This window comes from Heloderma suspectum, chromosome 5 (assembly GCF_057233095.1).
Source record: "Heloderma suspectum isolate Gila_16-S chromosome 5, 16-S_ref, whole genome shotgun sequence".
Lineage (NCBI taxonomy): Eukaryota > Metazoa > Chordata > Lepidosauria > Squamata > Helodermatidae > Heloderma > Heloderma suspectum.
In genome coordinates, this window is record NC_139462.1 from 164161287 (window position 1) to 164179310 (window position 18024).

Sequence of the window (18024 nt, forward strand, 5' to 3'; positions counted from 1 at the left end):
ACCCCCAGCTCCCCTAAGGTCGAACCCGTCACCTCCAGAATATCATCCATCCATCTTGCCCTTGGTCGGCCCCTCTTCCTTTGAACTTCCACTTTCCTTAGCATCAGCATCTTCTCCAGGGTATCCTGTCTTCTCATTATGTGGCCAAAGTACTTCAGTTTTGCCTTCAATATCCTTCCCTCAAGTGAGCATTCTGGCTTTATTTCCTGGAGTATGGACTGGTTTGATCTTCTTGCAGTCCAAGGCACTCTCAGAATTTTCCTCCAGCACCACAGTTCAAAAGCATCTATCTTCCTTCGCTCAGCCTTCCTTATGGTCCAGCTCTCGCAGCCATAGGTTACTACGGGGAATACCATTGCTTTAACTATGCGGACCTTTGTTGTCAGTGTGATGTCTCTGCTCTTCATTATTTTATCAAGATTTGTCATTGCTGTCCTCCCAAGAAGTAAACGTCTTCTGATTTCCTGGCTGCAGTCAGCGTCTGCAGTAATCTTTGCGCCTAGAAAGACAAAGTCATTCACTGCCTCCACGTTTTCTCCCTCTATTTGCCAGCTGGTTGCCATAATCTTGTGTTTTTTTTGAGGTTTAACTGCAACCCAGCTTTTGCACTTTCTTCTTTCACCTTTGTCATGAGGTTCCTCAGCTCCTCCTCGCTTTCAGCCATCAAAGTGGTATCATCTGCATATCTGAGATTGTTAATGTTTCTTCCAGCGATTTTAACTCCAGCCTTGGCTTCATCAAGCCCAGCACGTCGCATGATGTGTTCTGCGTACAGGTTGAATAGGTAGGGTGAGAGTATACAACCCTGCCGTACTCCTTTCCCAATCTTAAACCAGTCTGTTGTTCCATGGTCTGTTCTTACTGTTGCTACTTGGTCGTTAAACAGATTCCTCAGGAGGCAGACAAGATGACTTTTGCTCTACCAAGAACTTGCCACAATTCGTTATGATCCACATAATCAAAGGCTTTAGAATAGTCAATAAAACAGAAGTAGATGTTTTTCTGAAACTCCCTGGCTTTCTCCATTATCCAGTAGATATTGGCAATTTGGTCTCTAGTTCCTCTGCCTTTTCTAAACCCAGCTTGTACATCTGGCAATTCTCGTTCCATGAATTGCTGGAGTCTACCTTGCAAGATCTTGAGCATTACCTTACTGGCATGTGAAATAACTGCCACTGTTCGATAGTTTGAACATTCTTTGATGCTTCCCTTTTTTGGTATGGGGATATAAGTTGATTTTTTCCAATCTGTTGGCCATTCTTGTGTTTTCCAAATTTGCTGGCATATGGCATGCATCACCTTGACAGCATCACCTTGCAAGATTTTAAACAGTTCAGCTGGGATACTGTCATCTCCTGCTGCCTTGTCATTAGCAATGCTTCTTAAGGCCCATTCCACCTCACTCTTCAGGATGTCTGGCTCTAGCTCACTGACCACACCGTTAAATCTATCCCCGATATTATTATCCTTCCTATACAGATCTTCCGTATATTCTTGCCACCTTTTCTTGATCTCTTCTGCTTCTGTTAGATCCTTGCCATCTTCGTTTTTGATCATTCCCATTTTTGCCTGGAATTTACCTCCAATGTTTCTAATTTTCTGGAAGAGGTCTCTTGTCCTTCCTATTCTATTATCTTCTTCCACTTCCGCGCATTGCTTGTTTAAAAATAATTCCTTATCTCTTCTGGCTAACCTCTGGAATTTTGCATTTAATTGGGCATATCTCCCCCGATCACTGTTGCCTTTTGCTTTCCTTCTTTCTTGGGCTGCTTCCAGTGTCTCAGCAGACAGCCATCTTGCCTTCTTGGTTTTCTTTCTCTTTGGGACGTTGTTTGTTGCCGCCTCCTGAACAATGTTGCGAACTTCTGTCCATAGTTCTTCCGGGACCCTATCTACTAAATCTAGCCCCTTAAATCTATTCTTCACCTCCACTGCATATTCATGAGGAATATTAGTGAGCTCATATCTAACTGATCTGTGGGTCTTCCCTATTCTCTTTAGTCTGATTCTAAATTGTGCAATAAGAAGTTCGTGATCTGAACTACAATCAGCTCCAGGTCTTGTTTTTACCGACTGCATAGATGTCCGCCACCTTTGGCTACAAAGGATGTAATCAATCTGATTTCGGTGTCGACCATCTGGTGAAGTCCATGTATAAAGTCATCTCTTAGGTTGTTGGAAGAGAGTGTTTGTTATGCACAGTGAGTTGTCTTGGCAAAATTCTATCAGCCTATGTCCTGCTTCATTTTGTTCTCCCAGATCATGCTTGCCTGTAATTCCTGGTGTCGTTTGACTACCCACCTTAGCATTCCAGTCTCCTGTAATGAAAATAACATCTTTGTTTGGCATACTATCCAGTAGGTGCTGCAGATCCTCATAGAACTGATCTACTTCTGCTTTTTCAGCGTCTGTGGTTGGGGCATATATTTGGATCACTGTGATGTTAAATGGCTTACCCTGAATTTGAATTGAGATCATTCTCTCATTTTTTGGATTGTATCCAAGCACTGCTTTAGCCACTTTATTATTAATTATGAAGGCTACTCCATTTCCTCTGTGGTCCTCTTGTCCACAGTAGTAGATCTGGTGGTCATTTGATGTGAAGTGGCCCATTCCAGTCTATTTCAGTTCACTGACACCCAAAATGGCTATATTTAATCTTGACATCTCCCCAATAACCACATCCAATTTGCCCTGGCTCATAGATCTTACATTCCAGGTTCCTATGGTGTGTTGATCTTTAGAACATCGGATTTGTCGTTCACCACCAGCACCATTGGCTGCTAGCCGTCCTTTCGGCTTTGAGCTAGCTGCGTCATCACATCTGGGGCTAGTTGAACTTATCCTCTGTTCCTCCCCAGTAGCATTTTGACCATCGTCCGACCTGGGAGTCCCATCTTCCGACATATCTCTGGTTGTACTGATCCATTTAGTTTTCATGGCAAGAATACTGGAGTGAGTTGCCATTTCCTTCCCCAGGTTTGGCATCTATGCTGTGCTAAAATGTCACTAGTGGTTTCAGTAGGAACTAGAGCCGAGTTAGATTTTAATTGGAATTTCTGAACAAGCTTCTTATTCCTCCCTGGGGAGCTGACCTCTCACTTCATTGGGTCAACTTATTAGTAACCTTAAGATCCAGAAAGCTGTCAGTTCGCTTCTGGGAAGGGAATAAAAACCTCTGATCCAGAATGCTGTTGTACATTTTGTTGTTCTCTGTAGTGGTGACACTTACTCTTTATGGGTGAGTAGAGTGCTCCTCCATCCTTCCACACAGCCTGTTTTCCTCCCTACTCCCCTAGACGGAAAACATTCGGGAGGAGGTAAAGCAGGGCATGCTAAGAACTTTGGGGTAAGAAACTTCCTCTCCAGCACTGTTCAGGCTTCAGCTGGTGGGGTTAGACTCACTACCGGGGTGCTGCCTGACCTAAAGTGGGTCACACAAGCAGCAGTACTATCGTACAGTGAAAATTAAAAAGTGGGTCCAAAAATGCATGTCCAGTATCTTGGACTTGACCAAAAGGTGTTGATAGCAGTGAAGGCTGGTGGCTCCAATTTCAGTGGGTGAACACAGCACCGTGTATAGCTCCTTTAGAGTTCTGGCTGCTTCTGACTGAAACCCAGAATGGATTCACAGCCCCACCACAATCAGAGCCACCAGCCTCCCCTGGTTGATAGCCCATAATATTCAGGTGATGTCCCTCCTTGGGAGCGAAGATGGATCAAGAAGGCTAGGTGATGGTCAGAGGTTACTCATCCTTATTGCACTCTCTGGTCAGGGGGAGGGGCAAGCTAGGTCTCTGTGTGAAAGGAAACATACAGACTGCCATTTGAGTGGGGCAGAGACAAAGAAACACACAGAGCTGAGTTTGGGTTCTGTAAGCATCTTAGGGTGCTGGTTGTCTCCCTAGAGATCTGAAGTGGGAACAGTGAACTTCGGCTGTCTGTTAAAGTGTTTAAGCTGTGCCTCCACCTAAAGCTCGACCTGTATATTTGTACATAAACACAAATATTATAAACTCCCATAAGCCTCCAGTGACCACCTTCCAAAGGGAACCAGGAACATGTCACCACTCAGAGAAGTGATGTGAGCATAACAATATGTTATCCCCTTATTAGCTGAACTTATGTTCTCTATATGCCTGAAATATACCATCTCTAGTTTGGGCGTGACCATCTCTTTATCAAAAAGATGTGACCCGTGCATTGCAGAAATGATATTACAAAGCAACCAAACCAAAAAATGATAGAGAAGATCAGCCTTTACGAAGGAGAATGTAAAAAAACCTGTTAGGAACTATTTCTGCTTTTATAGCCCTCAGCTGCATTAGATTCCATCCTAATGAAACAAATTGGCTTCTAAAATCAATCATGAATTAAAGGCTTTAGTAAAAATGGAATGAACAACTCATTAATAATTCTACTTCTGGCCAGCAGCAATATCCACACAAACAAATCTGGATTGATGACAGATGATGAATATGACAGATGATTGTCATTTCCTGTGGTTATGTAATACTGGACTCATTAGCTTTGATCGATTTTATTAAGACACTTAAATGTTGACTCTAGTATTTTTTCCTTCCATTGCAGCAAACAAAAGGAACAAAACACACAATCTGATCCAAAACCAGTGTGGTGTAGTGGCTAGAGTGTTGGACTGGGAGCTGGGAGATCCGGGTTCTTGTCCCCACTCAGCCATGAAAGCCCACTGGGTGACTTTGGGCCAGTCACAGACTCTCAGCGCAACCTACCTCACAGGGTTGATGTGAAGCTAAAATGGAGAGGAGGATTATGTTTGCCACCTTGGGTTCCTTAAGGAGGAAAAAAGGTGGGATATAAATGTAATAAATAAATAAAACACTTGCAAGCATTTTCCAAGGAAAGCAAATAGGTCATGGGTCATCCAGAGGGATTTGTAGACGTGCAAAATGCTGCAATGACCTGTTTAAGGTGGTGGACGTTACTATGACGCTGTGCTGTAGTACTTGCATCTTTTCTTCTTGGGATACTAGAACCCGGGGTCATTCCATGAAGCTGACTGGAGGGAGATTCAGGACAGATAAAAGGAAGTACTTCTTCAAACAGCACATAGTTAAACTATGGAGTTCGCTACCTCAAAATGTAGTGATGGCCACCAATTTAGATGGCTTTAAAAAGGGGGTTAGATAAATACCTGGAGAAGGCTATCAGTGGCTACTAGTCCTGATGGCTATGTGCTACCCCCAGTACCAGAGGTAGTAGGCCTATGTGCACCAGTTGCTGAGAAACATGGGCGGGAGGGTGCTGTCACACTTCTGTCCTGCTTGTGGGTTCCCAGTCGACAGCTGGTTGGCCACTGTGTGAGCAGAATGCTGGACTAGATGGACCCCTGGTCTGATCCAGCAGGGCTCTTCTTAGGTTCTTATATACTTATGACCCTGCTGCCATTTACACTTGTACAAATTTCTCTGAGTGACCAGAGTCCACACTCAAAAAGATAAATCCATCAGGCACTGTTCAACATATTTAAGCCAATACTTCAGCAGGGTAAGGAGAACTTGTGGTGAGGGGGCGGGGGGTACCTCAAAACCCGGAAAATCCTAGAGCCAACCCTGGTTAGCTGCTGATATGCACTTTTATCTATGGAGGGTTGCTTTATATTCAGTGTTTATGACATCTCTATCTTGCTCTTATCTTGCCCTTCCTCCAAGGAGCCCAGGACAGTACACATGGGATTATTCTATTTTCTTTTTATAACAACCCTGTGAGGTGGTTAGGTAAGAGGTTCACCCACAACACTAACATTACTGTTTGCTGTTACATGAGCAAGCCTCAGGCAGTTTGAATGTTGTTTCCAAATCTGGTTTGGAGAACAAGTGTAAACCATAGATTGCCATTCTATCAGTCACTGGAGTTGGATCAAGATTTACTCATACTTGGAGTAGACTCATTGAAATCAATGGGAGTTCAGTTCATTATGAACTCCCATTGATTTCATTGAGTCTACTCTAAATACAACTAAATCTGGATCCAACCCATGGTTTACTGCAAACAAGGAAATGTGAATAGTAGTGTACTAGGGGAGAGGGAGCAAATGAGCCCAAGATGCACTCATATAATACCAGACCAATTAAGCAAGCCAGTGACTTCCATATAACTACCAGTGAACCTTATAAGTGAGTGCAGATATGAACCTCAGTCTCTTTTATAAAAGTCCAACAGTCTATTCACTATGCACATTTGAAGAGGAAAAAATATTTTGAATTTGGCCTCTATGACATTTTCTCTAGGGCGGGGGGGGGGGGGGGGCTTTAAGTTTGCAGCCATTCGAATTGACCAGGCTGAAAGAGAAAAATATCTGATCTTATATGTCATATCAAAAATACCTTTGCTCACTGTCAGTACTATGCGATTCCCAACAGTAATGGATTCTTCCTACAGATTTTGTCAAAACACAGCGCGCAGATATAATTCTTGCACAAATTTTGATAAGACATTTTTATAAAGCCAGTCAAGGGTGCCATGGACATTCCTCTGCTCAACTAAAGAGAACTAGAGGGATTTAAAAATAGCTTTAAAATGAAGGCACACCTGGACAATTAGCAGTGGGATCATTACATAACTGGAAAATCTGTTTCTATAATAGGAAAAAAAAATAGTTAAAGGAAGGTTGAGAAACCCTCTTTCATTTGCAATCTCAATGGAAATTTCCACAAGGTGAGGATATTATTTAACTTGGCTTGTTTATAATGTCTTTATTTAAATGTAGCCATGTCAACATTGTCTGATCTCTGGAGATGCAAAGACAATGGGTTTGGTCCTGCCTAAATTTCCTCCAGTATCAGAGGCAGTATGCCTATGTGCACCAGTTGCTGGGGAACCAGTTACGCCTGTGTGCACCAGTTGCTGGGTGGGAGGTTGCTGCGGCACTCATGTCCGGCTTGTGGGTTTCCATGGCCAGCTGATTGGCTACTGTGTGAACAGAATGCTGGACTAGATGGACCCTTGGTCTGATCCAGCACGACTCTACTTACGTTCTTACTCCTATTTTAATCCCACTGAAATCAGTGGGACACATTAGTCATTACTGACTTAAGTCCCATTGTTTTCAATGGGACTTAAGTGTGACAAACATAGTGTAGATCCAACCCAAGATGCAGAGGAATATTTGAGGTGTTACTATACCTATCACTATATTTTATTTTAAGTACGAAAACCAAACATATTCTGGAATCAACACAATGAATACAGTTTTCATGTGACCTCCATGTCTCAACCTGTATGTGTGATGGCCAGCTCTCTGCAGACATTCATGCAGTATGTGTGGATACCGGGCGGAGGGGCTACTTAATGTGTGCAATGTCAAGGCAGAACTACTCAACATGATAGCACTCATGTTTGGGAAATGAATAAGATTAATGCCACTGTCAAGGCCATCTCAGGAAATGATGGTTAAAACTTCAAAAGACACCAGGATCTTAAACCACAATTTGAGATTGGTTTAAGATCCAGAATTGTGCCAAAGTTGGTAACCATAAGTTTCCCAGTTTAGATGAAACAAAAAACTGTTATTAATTATTTTCGGGTTACATCCAAGCAGTGTGTTTAGGAATGAGGGATACCTTTTGGAAATATAAGGGAATCTCCTTTCCAGCAAAATACTAGCGGTCATATATTTAATAATAAAATGACTTGTTAGCCAGTATCTTAATATTATTCTGATAGGGCTCTCGAGTCCAAAACATGACTTATTCAGGCAAGAGTTGACTGAACAAGTCACACTCAACTCTTGGGTTGTATCAACGCTCCCTTTATGGCAAGGAATCCCTTGATCAGAGTGCACCTCTATAAGCCCTGTTTATGTTTGTAGACGGAGGGAGCAATCCTATGGCCACTAGACAGTGGCTAGACGGCCATAGGCTACATCGTTTTCCGGGAACCGACCTCAGAGCCCGTGTTCCAGGGTCAGTTCCCAGAGAACCGACCTCCCCGCACTTCCACACTGCCTCAGAGGCAGCATGGAACAGCTCCGTCCTCCGCGCTTGCAAGAGGACTGCGGAGCAGCCGGCCAGGGGCATAGCTGGGGGTGTTCCAGGGCGGGGAGGGTGTAACTGCCTGTACGACACATCCTATGTGTCGTACAGCAGCCTCCTTCCCTGCTCCGTGCTCCCATGGCTAGTCAGCTGCAATTGGCTGTCTAGCTGAAAAAGCAGAGCAGGAGAAGCGCAGAGGGAACGATCCCCTCCGTGCTTCTCCTGCCTAGTTTCGAAGGCGGCCACCTATCTAAATAGGATTACTCCCTAAGTGTACCAGCATCCGAAAAGGGCTCAGCAAACTCTGGGAGACCATTTATTCATAGCAGGAGCTAATCGCAGTGTCAAAATACCAATACACCATGCCAAAAGTTGCAGTGTTGGATTATGGCATTGAAGCCAGGTTCAGGATGGAGCCATAGGGGAAAGAGGCAGCTCAGATTAAGTCCTACATATGGCAAAGTTGGACTTATTAAGGGCGTAACCCTATGCATGTTTAGACAGAGAAAAGGCCTACAACTCCCAGCATTCCCGAGCTAGCATGGCTGGCTAGGGAATGCTGGGAGTTGTAGGCCTTTTCTCTGTCTAAACATACATAGGATTGTGCACTAAGTTAGTACGTCTCTCATTTTTGTCAATTTTGTTTTGTAACTATGTGGTGCGAAACCATCAGTTTGATATCAAGATATGGAAGAGGCCAGAGTATGAACTTGGAACAAGCACTCTAGAGAATAGGGAGGGAGGAAGGAACGTGTGGTCCTGTGTTTATCTGTTACCTTGACTGGAAAAAAACATCTTTTTTGCAGCATGAATAATTGAGCTCCAGGGCAAACTGGGGAGCGTTCAGCTGTCTGGGCTACACATGGTTTGGAAGTATTGCTCTTGTTAACTTAGTCCAGTGATCAGCTCCGTTTGCCAGACTCCAAGGTGGCAGGGTTGAAAGTTCTACTTTGAGGCAATGTTTGAATCTTTTGGTGGGTAGTCAAACAGTAACAAATGTGGCTCGCTGAGTCACTGAAAGAAGGGTGCTTCCAGATGAGGCATTCACTGTGCAGTCACACTGCCTCATTCATGGAATTTTATGGAGAGGGTCCAGACATTACTGTCTTCAATTTGTAGCCCTCCCATGTTTTCGCACTGCTTCTTCCATCTTCTTACCAGAAAAAAATCCTTTAAGGAAGAAGTGGTGAAATGGCTACACAATGTCTTTGACTGCCGTTACATTAAAGAAAACCCCCACAGTCCTCCCATTGTGGAGCCTTTCTGCGTTTACAGTGGGCTCCCAGACGGCAACCACATGATTGCTGAGGGGGGGAGCTTTTAATTGTCAAGGTTCCATAGAACTCAATGAAACAGCGCCATCTAGCGGCTGTTTTAATAGTGCAACAATCTGATATATTTTAATACTTCATTATTTCTGGTAGTGCTGTGCAGGGACCAGCCGATCCGCCTCAGAAGCTGGAAAGCAGCTTCCAAGGTGGGCCCAATCCAGCTTGGGCAGATTCGGAGGGGCTCCACCCCGCCTCTGGCCTGAACCCAAAGCGGGTTCGGATGGCGAACTCCACCTTGGGTCCCCGCCCGATGCTCCCGCACAACCCGCCCACCTCCTTGCCTGGGCCTCCTCCTCCTCTGCTGCTGCCACAGCTGTCACCTTCTCTGTCGCGCTGCAGACTTTGCCGCCACCGCCATCTGTGCCGCCACTGCCACTGCTGTCTTTGCTGCCACCACCATCTCCTGAGGCCTGGACACGCAGCAACTCGTCTTCTTCCAGGGAGTTGCCATTTTTAAAATGGCAACCTCCTGGAAGTTCCAGGAAGATGCCATTTTTAAAATGGTGAGTCCCGGCAAGAAGAGTCACCACGCGTCCAGGCCTCAGGAGATGGCGGTGGTAGTGAAGACAGCTGCAGCGGGCAGCAGCAGCAAAGACTGCGGCAGGCGGAGAAGGGGAAGGCGGCTCAGGTAAGGACTTGGAGGCACCGCGGGGGGCTGGGCCAGGGGCCGAATCTCCAAAGCACACCAAGTGCTTCAGTGAGCCCCCAACCCACTCCAGGTCGCTTCGTGCCCCCTCCGTGTCGCTTCGTGCCCCCTCCGCTTCACCTCAGAAGGGGTACAAAGTGACCTGAAGCAGCCCGCTTTGACTCGGGATTCGGGCCTCGGGCCAAAGCAGTGCACAGCCCTAATTTCTGGGTCTATTTAACATGGAATAACCCAGAAATACCTCTAGAGGTTGACAACATCATGAAAAAGACCCACAAACGTCCATGAGGGAGCAATCTCAATAGCAGGATATAACCTCCGTGTGAAGAAGCCATTTGATTATTAGTCCTGGAAGCCCTCTGTCTGGCAGTCCCCGAAGGATCCTCCTATGAAGATACAAAGCAGAAGTAGTATATGAAGAGCTTCCCCCACAATATTCAATTGCAGCAGAAATGCCTTTCTCTTATGTCCTACTTCTTACAAATTTCACATGAGGTGAATATATCTGTTAACTATAGCATATTCAGACAGCAGGCATGGACAGACAAGTGAATGCTCCACCATACCAAAGAGCAGGAGGGGGAATCCTTGTACACAGAAACCTAGCAGTCCAGATAGAAAACTTCTGACCTTACTTTCTGCTGTTTAGTTTTCTACATGGAAGGAAATTCTTCTTCTTTTGTTGTTGTATGGAACATTTTATCTTGTGTAACCACACATGTCTGAAGTGGTACAGTCCAGAATCAAGTTTACCTGCTTTTTGACAACTAGAACTATAATGTGCTATAGTTGTTTCGGGTCTTTTCTTGAGAAAAGCAGGGCAACCTTCCCCTGCCCCCAAATAAATATTAATTCTAAATGACTCAGCACAAGTTTTGCAGTGTTGTGTGGTTGCAGTACTTGCTTCTATGGGCACTGAAATCAGGAGGCCTATTAAGTTACTAACCTTGACAAGGCACAGCCAAGATTCCGTTGATGTCAATGACTTATTTATTTATTTATTTATTTATTTGTCCCCAGCCAGCATACTATGCTCATTCCCCACCCAGGACTTTTTTCTGTCTAAACATGCATAGGATTGCACTTTAAGGGAGCAATCCTATGGCTGCTAGTCAGTGGCTAGATGACCATAGGATAGGTTGGTTCCCAGAAACTGACCTCAAAGCCCATGCTCTGAGGTTGGTTCCCTGTGAACCAGCCTCCACCCCCTCCCACGCTGCCTCGTAGGCAGCATGGAATAGCCTTGCGCTCCATGCTCGGAAGAAGATGTCAAGGGCTCCTTGGAGGCCTCTCTCAGTCTAATCCAGTAGCCAAGTCCAGACACAGGGATTCTTTTCAAAGCTTTATTCCTCTTAACAACTCTACTGTTAGCAACTAGATATGAGCAGCAGAATACCTATGCCCTTAGTTGGAACCGTTGGTCCCCGTTTGAAAGGGAATCACTGGCAGTCCCTGAACTTATGGGCTAGGGAGAGACCCTCCCCTTTTCCCTTGGATCCTCTGGGCGCAACCGTTGTTTGCGCGCCAACCGGGCACTACGCCTCCTTTCCGTGCCCTCTATTTGCCGCCGCTCCCTGCATTGGCGTCCCGCGTCCAGCAAGTCTGCTTCCCGCGCTCTGTCCCTCCCAGGACTGCTATCTAAGTTAGGAATGCCGGTGGGAGGAATCTCTGTCAGCTGTTGGCCCTGGGAAAGGTGAGCGCGCTCCTCTCCCAGGAGCGGCTCCTCTTCCTCAGAATCAGAACTACTCTGGGATTCTATGGGCTCAGTGTCCACCCTGACAGAAGAGCACAGAGCGGCAAAAATTGGGCATTTCTGGGGGCGTGTCGGGACTGGGAAATCGGAAATGCCGATGCTAAATATGGATTTCAGTTTACCCAGGACCACTCAGTTGATCAAGCTGAGAGGTTTGGGATCTTATGAGGTGGAGAAGAACACACACACAACCAATGTAGAAGAAAGAAAAGGAGATTTATTGAAATAAAAGAAATAAGCAAAAGTAGAACCTCCCCAGAGAGTTGCACACTCTCTGAGGCTTAAGAGGTTGCATGCCTCCTGGGTACAAACTTAATTACAAAGAAATCTCAAAGAGTTTCAGGCTCTCTGAAGCTTAAGAGGTTGTGCACCTCTTAGGCAAGAGCTTAACACAAAACAGTCCTCAAGACGTTGCGCCCGTCTTGGTCAAAACTTAGTTACTCAAATGTGGTGCACTAAATGACTAAATATACAGTTGCTCAGCTCCAGGTTGGTCTATACTGCAACTGGCCCACTGATAGGGATGTACGAAAGGAACTTACCTTGTCCCGCAGCTTTTTTCGCGGTAGGGGGGAGGCGCTTCGCTTCTCCCCCCGAAGTTCATGCAAGCGGGGGTGTCTTCCCGCCTCGCCCGGCTAAAATTCAGGCCGGGGGGGAGGCTTCCTGCCTTGCCCCCGGCCGAAATTAAGGCCAGGGAGAAGCGCCCCGTCTCCCTGGCCGCAAACTTCAACAGAAAAGTAAAAAAAAAAAAAACAACGCCCCGTGATAGGCTACGTGACGATTTACGTAGCCTATCACGGCTGACTTTGCAAATCTAGCCGTGATAGGCTACGTTAATCGTCACGTAGCCTATCACGGGGGCGTTTTTGTTTTTTTTTACTTTTCTTGGAATGGCGGCGGCGGCAGCCGGTCGAAAGACCGGCTGCTGCCCCCGCCCCTGTCGAAGCCCTGCCGAACCGCCGCTGCGACCCGCCACCAGGAGCGACATTCGGGAAAGGTAAGTCCCATCCCGGGGGGGGGGGCGGAGAATTTCTCCCCGAAACTACTTCGGGGGTCCGAATACGTTGGCACTCGGCCCCCCGAAGTTTCGGCAAGAAATTCTCTGACACCCCTACCCACTGAGGCAACAGTGATACATTGTCAGCCAGCCCCAAGCCTAAGCCTGCTGTCTTATATCCCAAACCTAAACAGTTAAGTATGTCAGAACGAAGATAACTGACCTTACCTAAATCCCAGACAGTAAAATCTTTTCCCTGAATTCTACCCAACACATACTCACCACACGCTATCAAGTACTTGGCCAGAGCACTTAATATGTGTCCTGTGGATCAAGGGTACTGTGGTATGTGCACACATAAACGATCCAGATGCAACCACGCCCCTCCTCAACAATGGCAGATTCAGGGGTTGTATACCCTTTTTCCTCATTGGGGCTCATGAGATCAACAGGGTTCAGTGTGTTCTTTGTTGATAATACATGTATTATACATAATACATAATGCATGTATTATCAACAAAGAACCCACTGAACCCCTCTTTGATCTCATGAGCCCCAGTACATAATATATGTATGTTCCCAATTTCCAGAATTAACATCTGTTGAAGACAGACTGGCACCTCCTTCCAACTCCCCAACATTTCTGTGTTCATCAAGTGCCGTCCTTATTATCAAAACATCTGCAGATACCCCTCTTTTATTGGCCCATTTCCATCTTCTGTAACTGATACTTTGGCAATCTTCAGCACATACCAGAGCACCCCCATGTGGCCTTCCTGCAATAAAGCCATTCATTCTCCATTCACACCTCCCTTTCCTGACCTGGGCTACAATATTTCATATGCGCATGACATGGAATAGTTAAAAGTTAACCTTTTCACATTCCATGATGTTCTCAATGGACACTTAAATGTTTTGGGCTACAGGGCATATGCAGAATGTTTACAATTCCTGTTACATTCAGGGTCAAACTTTGCATTCTATTTGCTTCACACCACATTTTTACATTTCAAAAGAGGACAAGAGTTCATTGTTACATCTGAAGTCTACAAAGTTATCTACTAGGAGCAGAAAGAGAAGTGATAGAGGGAAGCAATCTTCATTGACAAAAATCAAGTATAGGTGGATTTAAGAAATGAGAGAAATTAATAGAAGTGATAAGATATTAAAAGATATAAACGTAACTATTTAAGGGAAATATATGTGGATGTAAGGAGATATAGGGAAGACAACATGAAAAAATAGGAAAAATAAACTTATAAAATAAAATAAATCACACTGTGTCACCGGTACGACACATCCTACTTGTCATCCGGCTGCCGCTTCCCGCGCTCCAAGGTCCCATGGCTAGACAGCCAAAATCTGTCTAGCCGTAAATACAGGCCGGCTGAAGTGCAGAGGGAACGATCCCCTCCGCGCTTCTCCTGCCCTGCATTGGATAGGCAGTCGCCTCCAAGTTCAGAGGCGGCCGCCTATCCCGATAGGATTGCGCCCTAAGAGACTGATTTGGAGAGCATTTACGCTAGTTCTGCATTTGACTTCAGTTTACAAAGCAGTTAACATGCATCTGTTTTCATCAAACAGGTTTTATTCTGTAACTTCAGTGGAATTAAAGCTGATTAACAGTGCAATCTTATACATGCCTACTCATAAGTATTTCCCATTGAGTTCAGTGGGACTTGCTTCTAGATAAATGGGTATCGGATTACCCAGTTACCTGGGAGTAAGCCCCATTGAATTTAATGGGACTTCGTTCTAAGTAGACATGTATAGGATTGTGCTGTAAGTGAAAAGTGTAACTTTAAGCAATTTGTGACTCTAGCACTAATGGATCTACCCTAGTGTAAATGGTTGATTATTTATCCTCCAAGGAATATTTTCAAACCTATTAAACAGCATAACACAGATTAATAGCTTGCAGAAGCAGATGAGACCACTAATGGACTATATGCACTGAAGTGTGATAACATCAATGAAATGTACATTCTGTACATAAGGATGGTAGACAGAAAAATACACTTACACTGACTTTAACGAGACTACATTGATAAAATAAACATTCTGCCTTGAGGAGTGAATTCAAAAGTACTTTCACTGTCAGTGGATAAAAGTTTAAATGGTCTTAAAGTATATATTTGTCCACTTGGAAATGTATCCAAATCTGGTTAAATTTCAATAGAAATGTATTTCTCAGTGGCTAACCTATATGCATAAAACTGATATTGGCCTTAGCATCTACCTGCTTTGGTTAGATAACAGTGCTAAGTCCACCTCCATTGGTGCTGGAGTTAAATTGTAAAGGGGTAGGATTCTGGAACCTGGGGCTCTAGGAGCAAAGCATTTAAAATGCACAGCCCTACTAGTTCGTTGCCACTGAAGCAGTTTTTAGGGATGGGAGAATCAGGAGTGTTCGAACTGAAATTCTCCAAACTTCACTTGGTTCTAGGGATGGCGGAGAATTTCTCCACGAATCTCGAGGAGGCTGAATGCCAACACATTGGCCCCCCCAAAATTGGTGGTGAAATTCTCTGACACCCCCCCACCCACCCCCGGATGGGACTTACCTCCTTCGAATGTCCCTCTCGGCAGCGGGTCCCAGCAGCGTTTCGGCGGCGTTTCGGCGGTGGCGGCGGCCGGTCTTCCGACCAGCTGCCGCTGCCGCCATTTCCCCGTAAAGTAAAAAAAAAAACAAACGTGATAGGCTACGTAACAATTTACGTAGCCTATCACGGCTAGATTTTCAAAGTCAGCCGTGATAGGCTACGTAAATCTGTACGTAGCCTATCACGGCTGACTTTGGGGGAAAAAAAAAAGCGCGTATGCAAGTGGCAGCGCCCATGGGCACCGCCATTTGCGTACGCGCTTTTTTTTTTTTCAAAGTCAGCCGTGATAGGCTACGTACAGATTTACGTAGCCTGTCACGGCTGACTTTGAAAATCTAGCCGTGATAGGCTATGTAAATCGTTACGTAGCCTATCACATTTTGTTTTTTTTAATTTACTTTTTTATTTCGCGGCCGGGGATACGGGGCGCTCCCCCCCAGCCTGAATTTCAGGGGGAGAAACGGAGCACCTCCCCCCCACCACTGAACACAGCTGCAGGACCAGGTAAGGGACTTTCGTCCATCCTTACTTCACACAATGCATCATTAACTTATGGAATTATTTGCTGCCACTAATGAGTTGGCCGCTGGCTTAGACGCCTTTCAAAAGAGTTTAGAATTGACACATTCATGGAGGATAGGTCAATTCACAATTAACCATGATAGCTAAATGGAACGGCCAACTTCAGGGGCAGACTACCTCTGGATTCTAGTTGTACTCAGACACGTTGACCAGGTTCACACAATCACAGAGGGGAAAATAAGTCATGGCTTATTTCCCCCACTGCACGTGCCGGTGGGGGGGGGATTTGCATAAGTACCCTCGCCAGCACAGCTTGCCATGTTGTGCAAAGCCAGTGAGGGTGACTTGTTGCTGTGGTTAACAAGCCCCCCAGAACCCATTGGCTGTGGTAGGATTCTGGGGTGGCTTGTTAACCACAGCAACAAACCACCTTTACCTGGTATGCATAACACAGCAAGCTGCAACAGCTAGGGTAATTATACAAATCCCCCTGGCATGTGACTGGTATGTACCGTGGGGTAAATAAGACGCTGTGGCTTATTTACCCCTCTGAGATCATGTGAACGGGTGCACGGTGAGGGATGGCTGTGATCAACCTTCATGGCCTGCTTATAGATTTCCCAGTTGCACCTGGCTGTCCCCTGTTGGGAACAGATTACTGGATTAATGGGACCTTTGGTTTGAGCCAGGGAATTTTTCATATTTACAGTCAGGCTTCTTGCTCAAGAACTACATTTGACATTCAGTGGCCTATTTCCTCTGGACTCAAGAAACCAAACTCGAATTACAAGATGCTGAGAGCCAATGCAGTATAATGGTTAGAGTGTTGGAATGGGGCTCAGGAGATCTGGGTTCTACTCCCCACTTGGCCGTGAAGCTCGCTGGGTGACTTTAGGCCAGTCACTGATTCTCAGCCTAACATACCTCATAGGTTTATTGTGAGAATAAGAATGAAGAGGAGGAAGGTTATTGGGTTCCTTGCAAGAGGGGGAAAAAGGCAGGATAGGAGTGTAATAATAAATAAAAGAACAGGGCTTGGCTTATGGCTTTCTCCATTGTGCCCTGCTTGTGAGCTTCCCAAATGCTGGCCACTGCTGGATACAGAATGACACACTAGATGGATCCTGTGTCTGCATCAGCAAGGCAGTACACGCATTCTCATCCATTCAACTAGCTTTGCAAAAGTACATGGCAAATCAGTATTTGCAAACACATTTATGAAGGTGGATAAATAATTTTTTGCATATTCATATGAAGAATGAATGTTTGCACAAGGCTCTGGATTAGGGCTCATTCCCTCCTGCCTATCTGAAGTTTAGATGCCTCTAGCTTTGGACTACTTTGTGTTTTTTTGTTTTCATCCGCAAAGCAACCCAAATAAATTATTCAGTTCCTTACATGGAATAGCTTTCATGCTCTGACTTGTGTTTTCACAGGTACAGTGGGAGTGCATAAACCCCAAGTACAAAGTAAAGAAGAAGAATTACAAGAACTCCGGCATTGTCATTCTTAATCTGTGCAAGGTGCTGTCATTTAAACGATATTTCAATAATTTAAATTAGAAACTTTTTAAAAAAAAAACAAAGTTAAAAGTCAACATGAGGAATAGAATTGGACACAACAATCCACATTTTGTGGACATTTCTATTTAAAAACAAAAACAAAGCGAAACATTGAAACATGTCATAGAAATTAATTCTAATGAGGGACTCCCAAAGGTAGCATAACAGATGTTGCCAAGTCAAGGTGGATCAATGTTTTCATTGGGATGACAGTTTCTGCTCAGAAATGTGACTGTTGACCCCCGTACACATCCATTCTGTTCCCCACAAACGCATATCTTTGCTTAGTGAAAGTCGTATCAGTGTTTTACTGCCTTTCTTAATTCGTGGCACATAGGAGCAAAACATACATAGAAACTAACCAGAAAGAGAAGTGGATTCTACTGTGTGCACATAATTCCATTGCTCAGGATGGCCTGAAGTTACACACCAGCCACTGAGATCTTAATTGCAAGACATGGTTTCAGTCGAATGAACTTTTGATTATTTGGGGTGAAATATACCTGGAAGCTCTCCTAGGCAAAATAATGGGAGCTGCCTATCCTGAAGATACTGTGAAAGGGGCCATTGGAAGTGCAACTGGGGAGGGAGAGAGTGC

At 45.0% G+C, this 18024-nt stretch overlaps 1 protein-coding gene across 12 annotated transcripts in view; it reads left to right on the forward strand.

The window, feature by feature from the left end:
- Window positions 1–18024, forward strand: part of CPNE4 (copine 4) — a 272750-nt gene that overhangs the window by 215096 nt on the left and 39630 nt on the right. For all 12 annotated transcript variants that reach the window (XM_084858175.1, XM_084858176.1, XM_084858171.1 and 9 more), the window contains one exon: window positions 17301–17387. In XM_084858175.1, coding sequence (XP_084714301.1) covers window positions 17301–17387 — 87 coding nt within the window. The remainder of the gene's footprint in view (window positions 1–17300; window positions 17388–18024) is intronic.